This window comes from Myotis brandtii, unplaced genomic scaffold, assembly GCF_000412655.1.
Source record: "Myotis brandtii unplaced genomic scaffold, ASM41265v1 scaffold115, whole genome shotgun sequence".
NCBI lineage: Eukaryota > Metazoa > Chordata > Mammalia > Chiroptera > Vespertilionidae > Myotis > Myotis brandtii.
The window spans coordinates 5,910,994-5,922,835 of NW_005353967.1; the positions used below are offsets into that span (position 1 = coordinate 5,910,994).

The 11,842-nt window shown below is 57.2% G+C and overlaps 1 protein-coding gene across 1 annotated transcript in view; it reads right to left on the reverse strand.

Moving 5' to 3' along the window:
- Positions 1 to 11,457, reverse strand: part of SLC6A19 (solute carrier family 6 (neutral amino acid transporter), member 19) — a 15,194-nt gene extending 3,737 nt beyond the window's left edge. Inside the window, exons 1-10 of the mRNA XM_005857901.2 lie at positions 11,089 to 11,457; positions 6,234 to 6,374; positions 5,630 to 5,767; positions 4,566 to 4,747; positions 4,117 to 4,227; positions 3,673 to 3,785; positions 1,925 to 2,053; positions 1,673 to 1,829; positions 826 to 1,030; positions 565 to 724 (exon numbers count right to left, since the gene is read on the reverse strand). Of these exons, the coding sequence (XP_005857963.1) occupies positions 565 to 724; positions 826 to 1,030; positions 1,673 to 1,829; positions 1,925 to 2,053; positions 3,673 to 3,785; positions 4,117 to 4,227; positions 4,566 to 4,747; positions 5,630 to 5,767; positions 6,234 to 6,374; positions 11,089 to 11,290 (1,538 nt within the window). The 5' untranslated portion in view covers positions 11,291 to 11,457. The remainder of the gene's footprint in view (positions 1 to 564; positions 725 to 825; positions 1,031 to 1,672; positions 1,830 to 1,924; positions 2,054 to 3,672; positions 3,786 to 4,116; positions 4,228 to 4,565; positions 4,748 to 5,629; positions 5,768 to 6,233; positions 6,375 to 11,088) is intronic.
- Positions 11,458 to 11,842: the final 385 nt, after the last annotated feature.

An 11,842-nucleotide genomic window follows, 5' to 3' on the forward strand; every position in this document is an offset into this window, starting at 1 on the left:
CCTGCTTGCTCCACAGCCCTGGAGGCAGCTTCTGTGCCCCACAGGACACTGAGCACCCTCTGCCTTATCCAGTCCCTCTGTCACATCTCGCCTGCCGAGGGCTTCTGCTGTACCAGTGCTTCACCCACATGCTGGGCAACTGTTTCCCTAGCTAATTATTTCTCTTTTGACTTTGCTTAGGACACGTGGGTTTAAATGTTTTTAAGTCACATGGTCAGATCACAGGCGCCAGCATTTTCATTTGTGAGGCTGTCTCCTCTCTCCCAACCCTGAGACTATGCCGTCTTCTATGGTCTGGGCTTACCCTTCTCTGCTACGTCTGGGAGCACCTGGAAGCTGGAGGGGGTACAGTGTCAACTGCTCTGGATGGGCATCCATCTGGGATCCATCTCTTTTCCATCTCACCCATCCAGGTGCCAGACCTGTGCCCACACCACACCGGTCCCTCAGGCCTGTGTCCGCACACCTGTGTTCCACCTGGGACTGGAGCCCACACAACCCATCCCAGGATGCGAGTTTCCTATGACTGTTGGAGATGGCCACATGCCTCAGTCTCCCTCCTACCTGTCCACGCCGTACACGTAGACCACAGCGAACATCTCGCAGAAGGCGATGATGAGCAGGGGGATGGAGCCGGCATAGCTGTCCAACAGGGTGAGCCAGTACTGGCCGGAGTTCAGCGTGAAGATGAAGGCGATGAGATACGACCCAAGGCAGATGAGACCTGGGGGCAGAGAACAGTCGCTGTGGACAGAGCTCCCGTCTGACTCCCACCCATGACCCCTGAGGCCTGTCCTCACCACCTGCCTGCCCAGGCCTGTGTACCTGTGAGCACCTCCTTGGGCCACTTTTTGGGGAAGACTTTGAGGTCCTGCAGGGGCACGACCACGCCCTCCATGTTCCCGAACATGGAGGACAGGCCCAGGCAGAAGAGCATGATGAAGAAGAGCACGGACCACAGTGGGGATATGGGCATCTTGGTGATGGCCTCCGTGAAGACAATGAACGCCAGCCCCGTGCCCTCCACGCCCTGCATGGACAAGCAGAGTGTCACCCACACAGGGCAGTCACTCCCCAGGTCCCCCGGCCTCAGTCACATACGTCCTTCCCTGCCAAACACCGGTCAGCTCTCCACAGGCTACGCCCACACTGTGCAGGTATGGGGCTCTTTTGAGCCGTCCTGTGAAATACGGTCATTGTCTCTTCAGCCCAACTATGTTTTTAAAAGCTGAACTAGTTAAAACGGCAGGAAGGGGATTGCGTTTTCCAGCAGCAGTCAGGGCTCGAGCTGTCTGGACAGACATGTGACAGCTATGCAGACTGCCATCTGCTCACAGACAGGGCGCACACCCCCACAGACGATTCCTGAGATGCACCCCACATGGCCAGGTTAAGAGCCCCGAATGACTTCAACAGGCCTGCATGAGTCCCCTAAATAGCTGCCCTGAAGGTATCGCCCATTATTGGTTAGAGCCAGTTAGAGCAGGTGCAGGGCAGGTATGTGATTGAGGGGTCCTAGGGGTGCAAGCACCAGGGTGGGGCAGGAGGATCAGAGGCGGGCGGGCCGTGAGGATGGCGACAGGCCCCCAGGAACTGAGATCCTGGGGGAGGTCAGTGACCCTCAAGGGTGTCCCCTCCCCTGCCTTGCGCTGTCCCAGAGAGACGCGCTCACCTCTGACAGGAAAGAGTTCATGTCGCAGGTCTGGAACTGCAGCTGGGCGAAGGCTGCGGGGTCAGTGGCATTGTACCACTGCTGTACTTCCTCGAAGTTCTTCTCGGTGACAGAGCCTTCGGGCAAGTCGAACCCGTTGATGAGCGTCAGGATATTCCTGGAGAGAAAAGAGAGTGAGGCTGACATGGGTTCTGGGCGGTGCAGGCCTGGCAGGCTCCTCGGAGGTGGGTGAGGGCCAGGAGGAGCACTCACTGATTGAAGCAGGTGTCATAGCGTTCTGTGGCACGGAAGCCGATGATGGAGTAGACCACGGTGGCTGCGTACATGGATGTGAAGCCGTTGATGACGGACACGATCACCGAGTCCATCTCACAGTTGTTGCTGCAGATGAGAGTGGCATCGGGTCACTGCAGGCCGAGACACCATGCCCACCTGCCCGGCCATGTCAGCACAGGCAAGGAGCCTGCCCTGAGCCTGAGCTGCTGGGGTGCTGCGGGAGAGGGGACACAGCCTCCCAGCTGTCCTTCCCCGACTGCACCCAGCAAGAGGTGACCAGAGGGCCATCCCCCAGCCAGTGGCCCTTTGCTCCTGCCCTTCTTACCACTTCACTGCAAGTTGGTGGCCTGGAGACCCCTGAAAGCCCTGGGGACTTTTAGAGCCTTCACACTCCAAAGCTGGGCGGGAAACCCGTGCCAATTCCTGCTTGGTCAGCAGGTGCTCTGCGCCCAGAGGGTGGGCACTTAGTGAGCACTCAGCCTCATGCCGTTGGGACGGGCCAGGGTCTCGCAGCCACACCCCAAAAGCTCTGAAGAGGTGGCCTACCCTTCCATGCCCCTCTCCCATCACCTCCTGTGCCCCCTATCCCACCGTACCCCCCTGCCTTCGCCTGGTCCCTCCAGGTCCTGTCTCCTCCCAGCTGAGGGCTCCCATCTCCACCCAGAGCCTAAAGGCTTCCCTGGCTCAATGTGTCCAAAACCCAACCCCTCACCTCCCCAACCCAACCCAGCAGCTCTCCCACTGGTCCCACTGTTAATGCTAACCCATCCTTCTAGATCAGTGGTTCTCAACCTTCTGGCCCTTTAAATATAGTTTCTCATGTTGTGACCCAACCATAAAATTATTTTCGTTGCTACTTCATAACTGTAATGTTGCTACTGTTATGAATCGTAATGTAAATATCTGATATGCAGGATGGTCTTAGGCGACCCCTGTAAAAGGGTCTTTCGACCGCCAAAGGGGTCACGACCCACAGGTTGAGAACCACTGTTCTAGATGCTTCCAGCAGAAACCTAGACCCTCGGCCCTCAGAGAAATGCAAATAAAACCACAGTGAGACACCTCATCAAAAAGTCAGATAGTAACAGGTGTGGAGAAATCGGGCCTCACCACTGCCCTGCTGGGCTCCCACCCTCTGGGACCATCCCCCACGGCCAGCGGCCAGCAGCCAGCAGGCATTGGCACTCACCCCCTACCTGTCTGAGTGCTCACACTGAACCTTCTGCATACAAGCCCATCCTACTGAGGACCCCAGCCTGGTCCCACACCCCTCCAGGGACCCCTCCTCCTGCTCATTTTGTTTGTCTCTCTAAGAGGCCACAGCCACAGGTCTCAGGAGGACAGAACCTCATGTTCCATGCAGGGCACACAGTAGGTGCTCTGTAAGTGTTTGTGAGATGAACTGATAACAACTTCCTCCCTCCAAAGGCCCCTAGGGTGGGATAGGGGGCACAGGATGGACTGTGGTGGCTGGGCACCTAGGGTCCTGGATGCCAAAGGGCAACCAGAAGGGGCTATAGGGGATGGAGGGGAGCACACCAGGGATCATCATCCCCAGGACCAAGGCACCACGGGGAGGACAGTCAACGCTTAAGGTACCTAGTGTGTGAAAATCTCCCAGATCCTAAGCCTGCCTCCCTGGCACGGAGCTCCATGGACCCCCATGATCCCGTGGGGCATGAGGCAAGCCCTCTGCCCAGCCCAGAACCCCTGTCCACACTCACTGGACAGAGTTGTAGCTGGAGAAGGAGATGAGGCCCCCGAAGGCCAACGAGAAGGAGTAGAAGACCTGGGCCCCCGCATCCAGCCAAGTCAGTGGGTTGGCCAGCTCCGTGACCTGCAGCCAAACAGAGACCCTCAGCTGGTACCCCAAGGACGAGGGGCCACAGGAAACCGAGGAGGTAGTGGCCCATGGCAGAGATGTGAGCCTGGAGGCTGGGGACAGCCGAGGCTGCTGGGAAGGTGGTCAGAACAAACAACGCCCCCTAACTGATAACTTGGAGGTGGTTGCCATCAATCCGCACAGGGCCTCCCTCAAGCTCACAGGCCCAGCATGCATGCATTGAGGGGCCTGGGACTGGCCAGGCTGGTCTCAGGTGGGAGGCCCATCCTCCAGGGTGGCCTTTCCCACAGAACTGGAGCCCCAAGGTGGGCAGCGGGAGACTCACGTTGGGCGTGAAGAGGAAGACGATACCATTGGTGGCTCCCTTTAGCGTCAGTCCCCGAATGAGGAAGATGGTCAGGACGACATAGGGCAGCGTCGAGGTGATGTACACAGCCTGGGGACAGGGCAGAAGTGGGATGAAGGGGAAGACAGAACCCACAGGAAGAAAGGACCCTGGCTCTGTTCCTCCAGGCACCCCTCTGCCCCCAGCTCCCAGGGCAGGGAGATCTGACGTTTCCTACTGCTATATTAGTAATGATGACTACTCAGTCCTCCTAGTCAGAGAACTACTGTGGGTCACTCCTGCTGCAGCTTTTTAAGCACAGGTTTGAGGACCATCCATGCCAGCACCACATCCCCAGGGCCAAGCTGGAGGCAGCAAAGGCCCCTCCTGGACACGGGTGGTGACCCTCAGAGCTGATTAAGGAGCAGCTCCTGAAGCCCAGCTCGCACCTTGCCGGTGGTCTCGATGCCACGGATGGTGCATACGTAGAGGACACACCAGGCACAGGTCAGGCAGAGCAGAACCCACCACTGCACAGAGCCCGAGTTGCTGATGGAGTTGGAGATGTTGAGGGTCTCTCGGTACCAGTAGTAGTCCACTGAAGAGCTGCGGGTACACTCGTCCACATAGCCTGCAGGGGGCACTCACATCATCAGTGTGGATCACAGGGAACCCAGGAGGAGGATGGGGAACATGGCAATGCGCTCCCAACTCACTGACACCAGGGACATAGTGCACACAGACATGCATGTACACACCCACACAGACACGTGTGCATGTACACAAGCATAGCTGCATGCATGTACACACATGTGTGCACACCCACACAGACATGCTCATGTGCATGCATCCGAGCATACCTTCACACATTTGCACATGCACACAGGTGTACATACTCACAAGACACATATGTACCCACGGGCATACCTGAGTGCAAACATGTGCACATGTGCATATATGTGTGCGTACAGAAGTGTGAGCACACTAGACATGCATACACACACACACACACTGTGCACTGACCATTTCCTGCTTATTAGACCCATGCTTACAGATCATGCAGTTTGTGTCCTGATGCAAATGTGTGCAAGCTGTGGAGCTGAGCACACAGCCTGTGTCCCACAGAGGCCCCAGGCAGAGGGTCTGCTTCCCCCTTCCCTTCCCTGGAGGGGGTCCCAAAAAGACCCTGGGGAATGTGGTGGGAAGGGACAGTGGAGAATCAGGCCACCCCCTGTATAAGGTCAGGGAGCAGCAGGTCCCTCCCTCCTTTCCTTCATTTTAATCTTGGCCGGCATCACCTCTTGAGGTAGAGGCACCTTTTCTAAGGGCTTTTCTCTGGCACAGTGATTTTTAAAAATTCCCTGTTGCCATAAATGTGCTCCGATTTTTGCATTTGAGGAAATCAAAGGGTGACTACTCATGGACTCGGTCTGTATGCTCAAAGGTGCACATGCTCTCGCACCACCAGCCATCCTGTCCCCCGACCCCTGACCCCACCCTGCCCTGGACACACCTGTCAGGTTGTCGTTGAGTGGGCACGTGCTCCAAGGAAGGGGATCCTGGAAGGAGTTGAAGAAGTACCACATGACCCAGGCGATGATGGTGTTGTAGTAGAGGCCCACCATGAAGGACACGAACATGGATGCGATCCCTGGGGGGCAATCAACACTGCTGGGACGCCACTAGGGGGCACCACTGGGGGGCCCCACTGGGGTCTGGGCACTTAGCAGGAAGAGGTTGTGCTGGGGGAGTCCCTTGAGGACTGAGTGTGAATGGACTCAGGGTTCCAGAAAACAGAGTGGTGGTCTTCAGGTGCTTGCTGAGCCCTGCTGTAGGCAGCATGGGGGCCTCAGCTCTCCCCACGTATACACATTCCCAGGTCCCGGGCACCCGGGATTCAGGATAGCCTCTGCTGCCCAGCTGGCTTTAGTGGCCAGGCATGACCCCAGCCTGGGCCCTGCCACCTACACTTCTGTGAGATGCCAAGGAAGGGTTTGTAGAGGGCTGGGGGTGGTGAGTCCCCTGGAAGCAGAGGTGAAAGGAGAGAAGGAAGAAGTGTGCTTGCTGCCCACACTGGGGCCTGGCAGGGGTCCCACCGACTTGGCCCAGACACGCACCTATGCCCTTCAGGGCTGGGTGGATGGAGCTCCAGACGCCCACACTGCCCTTGCGCAGTCGCTGCCCGATGGCAAACTCCAGGTACAGCAAAGGAACACCCTCCACAACCAGCAGGATGAGGAACGGGATCATGAATGCTCCTGGTGGGGAAGAGGCAGCCGTGTGTCAGGTAACACAGCCAGGTGGCCACGGCCCCCCCTGGAGACACAGGCGCTGGTAGAAAGTGCCTGCAGAACTTGCCCACAAATACAGACTTAGAGCAACACCATCAAATGCACCACTCATGACGGCCACTGGCACTGTTTTATGGGGGATGCTTCATGCCATCTCACAACAGTGGCCGGCTTGTCTACTGTCCCTCCTAGACCGTGCTTGTCCTACAGGGTGAGCACATGACAGCTCCTGGGGAATTAAGGAAGGTGTCCACATGCTGGGAGGAGCATGGGGAGGTCACGGGGAGCCCTTTGGGGGCTCAAAATCCAACAAGAAGGCATGGACAGCACAGGGGACCTTCACTCAAAGCTGATGGTTAGCTCACTGTGATAATGAGATGAAAGCAGAGAGCAGCAGGGATGATCCCCTTGCTGGATCTCCTGCAGGAGAGGAGTGGGGAGTTGCCCTGGGTCTGGGGTACCACTGTGGCTGCAGGCTCACTGGGTCAGAGTATCAGTGAGGGTAGAGTTAAAATAAGAAAAGATTTGCCTCTTTACTGTTTTCTCAGAAGTTTGATGTGAATGTCTTTTGGGCAAAACTATCGAGGAAAACAAAGTCTGTGGTTTCCAGATATCCTTTGATCCCATCCCTACTTCATGAAGTCACTTTGACCCACAGGTCCCATTGCCCCTCCATCTCCACCAGGAAACTCCTATTCACCCTTGAAAAACCCACTTGGATAGTCTCTCCTTAGGAAGCCCTCCTCCTGGACGCTCCTCCAGGTGTAACGTGGTGGGTGCCCGGCAGACCTGGCTGTAGGGGCCCGCGGTCCTGTGCCCTTGCACACTGATGGACACACACACAGAGGCAGAGACGGGTGGGACGAGGCAAGGTGTAAAGGTCCCGCAGAAGAAAGATACACTAGCATAGAAATGCAGCTTCCTTGGCCCTAGCCGGGTAGTTCAGTTGGTTAGAGCGTCGTCCCGATACCTCAATATTGGGGGTTTAATCCCCAGTCAGGGCACATGCAAGAATCAACCAATGAATGCATGAATAAGTAGAACAATAAGTCAATGTTTCTCTCTCTCTCTCAAATCAATAAAAAATCAATAATAAACAAGTAAGTAAGCAAATAAGTTAAAATAAAATAAAGGGATGCAGCTTTCTTTCTCTTTGAGAATTTAGGAAACAGGTGGGGGAGGGGAGGGGAGTGATGGCTGGGTAGGGGCAGCTGCTGTCTTCAAGGGCAGGGTCTAAGGCAGTGGTTCTCACCCTTCTGGCCCTTTAAATACAGTTCCTCATGTTGTGACCCGACCATAAAATTATTTTCGTTGCTACTTCATAACTGTAATGTTGCTACTATTATGAATCGTAATGTAAATATCTGATATGCAGGATGGTCTTAGGCGACCCTTGTGAAAGGGTCGTTCGACTGTCAAAGGGGTCACGACCCACAGGTTGAGAACCGCTGGTCTAAGGCTTTCCCACATCTCCCCTGCAGGTGGTGCGTGACACAGAGGAAAAGCTCTCGAGGACTATGTACTGACTGGGTGCAGCGCCAGGACCAGTGGTGAAAGGCAGTCCCAGGGACCAGGCTGCAGAGGCACATGGACGGCCCAGTGGTGAGCAGACAGCATGGCCCTTGGGCGGCGCTGCTTCCTACCCCCCACCCCACCAATACACCAACTCTCCTAAGCTCTCTGTCCCTAAGAAGGGATGAGGGGCACACCATGTGTCAGGTGGCAGCACTGGGGCAGGCATGTGGTGCATTCACATGGAGAACTGAGGTTGTGGGCAGATGTGTGGTGAATGCAATTCCCCTGGACACACTCCTGGGCCTGGTGCTGGTGCAGAACTCTTGACGGTTGACCATCTGGTCACCGGGACCCGGCTGTTTGTGGCCAACGCAGGGAGCGGGGTGAGTCCTGACTCTGACCAAGTCTCCTGGTTTCAATCTCCTGCGTGCCCCCCACTTCTAGGTCTGCAAAGCTCGACAGAGTAGCTCTGTGGTGCAGCCCTTGGATCAGAGCTCTCCAGCACCTTCCATTTCATGGGGTGAGCCCTATGGCCCAGAAGGTGCACAGCAGAGTAAACAGGGCCAGGACACAGATGGTGATATCAACTCAACTCAGGGCTGACTTCTGAGACCTTTGAAATACCCGTCTTCCAAAAAGGGCCTGTGAGCCCACCTGCCCCAGCGCCCACACAGGGGCTGTGGGTCCCCCAGGTCCTCTCTCTGTTCCCTGAAGGCTGAATGAGGAGAGGCGCTGGCCCCTCACCCGGGCTGCCCCTGCCACCCGATTCAGTCCTGACTGACCCATCGAGAGACACATGACACGTGCCCATTTCCTCTGACTGGTGGCAAGACGGACTCTACAGAGGTGACTCCACCCTGCTGTTTGCTGATGGCAGACGCAGAAGATGGAGAAAAGAGAACTAGGGTGAGGCAGCTGAGGTGATGCAGCTAGAGGACACGGCCCACCTGGTGCCCCATTCACCTGCCCTTTGGTCACAGAGATGCCCCCATCCGAGATCTAGAAGGTGGGGCCCTCTTGTGACAACGCTTCTCAATGTCACGCAGCACGCGGGGGGCTTTGTGTGCGCACGCACTCGCACACGGCCACCACCCCACTCAACATGGCAAAGTGCTGCAGATGCTGATCTAGGTCATGGGGGCAGGGGTCTTCTCTGTAGCTTTCTCTACTTTTCTGCTTTTTTTTCTTCATAATATAAAGTTAAACACAAAGCAAATGATGATTTGTTTTACTTTTCAAATTACCCCAAACTCTTAGAAATAATTGAAAGCAAACTAAGTTTTCACCAAACCAGGACTGGTCCTAGAGTCCTCAGATGCGTCATTTTCTCTCCAAGTTACCCAACCACTCCCTCCCCGAGATCTGGGCTTACAGGCGTGGGAAATGCCACCGGGGAGGAGTCACCTGCCACACCTTGTCATTGTCCTCGGCATTTTTCTCCTGGTGTCGGCTTCTTATCACTGCCCTCAACAATTGTCTCCTGAGCTTGGGGGGTTGTCACTGTCCTCAACAATTGTCTCCTGAGCTTGGGGGGTTATCACTGTCCTCAATGGTTGTCTGTCCACTCAGCAGGACCCAGGGTGATGGGGGACAGCTCCCTCTCATCCACAGTGTCTGGAGCAGTGTCCCCGCATTACCCCTCAGACTCACAGTGAGTGTGTGCTGCACCCCAGGGGTGAATGCTTCTCAGTCCCAGGTCCCCCTCCCCCCTTAGTCCCTTCCTTTTGGAACTAAGTAAATGCTGCAGGTGTTGCCAGAACCCTGGCCCAGGGCAGCCCTGGTGGGGGTGGGGAAATGACCAGGACCTTCCAGAGGGAAGAGGCAGCTGACCTCTGGGACTCAGTGATTCTACTGCTGGGCCCCTCACGGACTCCCAGGGTTCCATTCACCCCTCCACCGCGCAGAGGTGACCGACAGGACTATCTGGAAAGAACAGGATGGGCCCCAGGTGTAAAGACAGATCTTCCCCAACATTCAGAAGCTTCCGTTTTGGCCATGGAAAGGGGGGTGGGTCACAACAGTGGCCTGGGAACAACCCCATCTGCTTTCCTTTCTGCCACAAAGCCTGGCGAGAGCCTGCAGGTTCTTCAGAGTAAGAACAAACTCACATCACTAGAGAGGGTTTGTGCTTTTAGAGGAGGGTATTCAACAGCCCACAGAAGCAGACGCATCCTCAGAGCATCCAGCCAGCTCTGCAGAGCCTGTCTCACGGGGAGCGCAGCACCTGCCCAGACCTCCTCCCAGAACAAGCACAGCTCTGTTCCCCTTCCGCCCACGGAGCTCCTGGCAGCAGCTCCCCTCCCAGGGCCGGGGCCCAGGGGAGACAGAAGCCACAGGTGCATGGGGGCTGATGGGACCACAGGTGTGATCTCCGTCCCTGAAAGCCTGTTGACACTGGGAGGGTGGGTGGAAGGACAAAATCATGGGGACTGAGACCCAGCATCCCCAAGGCAGTCTCTGCAGCTGGGGAAGAGGGAGTAGCCTCAGCCCAGGGGAAGGAGACCCCTGGGCCTCGGGCAAGACCCCGGAGACGTCTGGAGGCAGCAGGACCGGCTGAGGCAGCGTTCCGTGGGGGATGCAGACTTCCCACCTCTGGCCCGTGTGCACGCTGATCAGGAGCCTGCCTGCCTGTTCCTCTGTGGGTCACCCACTCCCTCCTCTGTCCCTCATATGAAATGCCATAAGGTATTTCAAAGGAGGGCTGGCCTTACTGCCCCTCCTGCTGGCACCATCCACCCTCACAGAAGGGGCTCCACCCAGAGGAGCAGTTGGTCCCTCTCTGTCCCCCTACTCGCAGGTCAGGCCTGTTCTCTGGGAGCAGGTCAGGGCTCCTGGGTCCTGGAGCAAGGGTGGCCTCCACTGACACAAACACTTGGGCGTGTGGGAAGGGGCACTGGACCTCCCTTGCCAACTCGGGCAAACAGGAGCGGAGTGAAGATGTCGGCACCTGGGCCCGTGCTCCAGCCCAGCCCTCTGCCCAGCCTGCTCTCGGGGCCAACGTGGGGCTCAAGTGGACCAGCGAAGGGGTGGAGGGCACAAGCCTGTGCTGTCCTGCCCACAGCCCTTGGCCCTGCAGACTTCTCCCCTCTATGAATGGGGTGCTGGGGTCCTGGGGACATCAGTGTTGTTTGCCTGGACCCCCAACCTGCCCTCCTGCCCGGCCTACCTCCGCCATGGCTCTGGCACAAGTAGGGGAAGCGCCAGACGTTGCCCAGGCCCACGCAGAAGCCCACGCAGGTGAGCATGTACTGGGCCTTGTTGTCCCACTTGGGCCGCGAGCTGGCCTCCTCCTTCTCGATGACCTCCAGTTGCTCCAGGGAGGGGATTCGGTCGTCCAGGCCCGGGTTGGGCAGAACAAGCCTCACCATGGTGATCACAGGTGGGTCCCTCTCGTCAGGACAGGGCAGGAGCTGGAGGTCGAGTGGACACAGCTGGAGCCCCAGCACTTTATAGGGAACCTTTGGCACCTCACCCCAAGCACCTAGGCTGAAAGGAAGCGTCAGCAGATCCGAAGGGTGAGTCCACAGGACTGTTAATGCCTTATCTGCAGAGGCGCTGGCCGACCCTTTGAGGCTCTCAGCTGGCACCGGCCAGCCCCTCCCCCTGTGCAAACACAGAGTCACGGGCACAGAGGAGCCGCCCCCACCCCCACATGGGCTCCGATAGCCAGGCTCCCAGGGAGGAGGAACCCAGGGCACAAAGGCCCCATCCATGGCCCTGCCTGGACCTTTGAAGCCCCCCTACTCCCCACCAGTCACACACTCCCACCTGCAGGAGGATGCCAGAGGGTTCCTCTCTCCCCAGCTCTCTCTGCCAACAGGCTGGATGTTGGGGTACCTCCCCTCCCCCCCCAGTCCCGAAGCATGAGTTGGAGCCCTGGACCCTGGGAACAGCCCACTGCCCTGGTCACACTTGGCTCT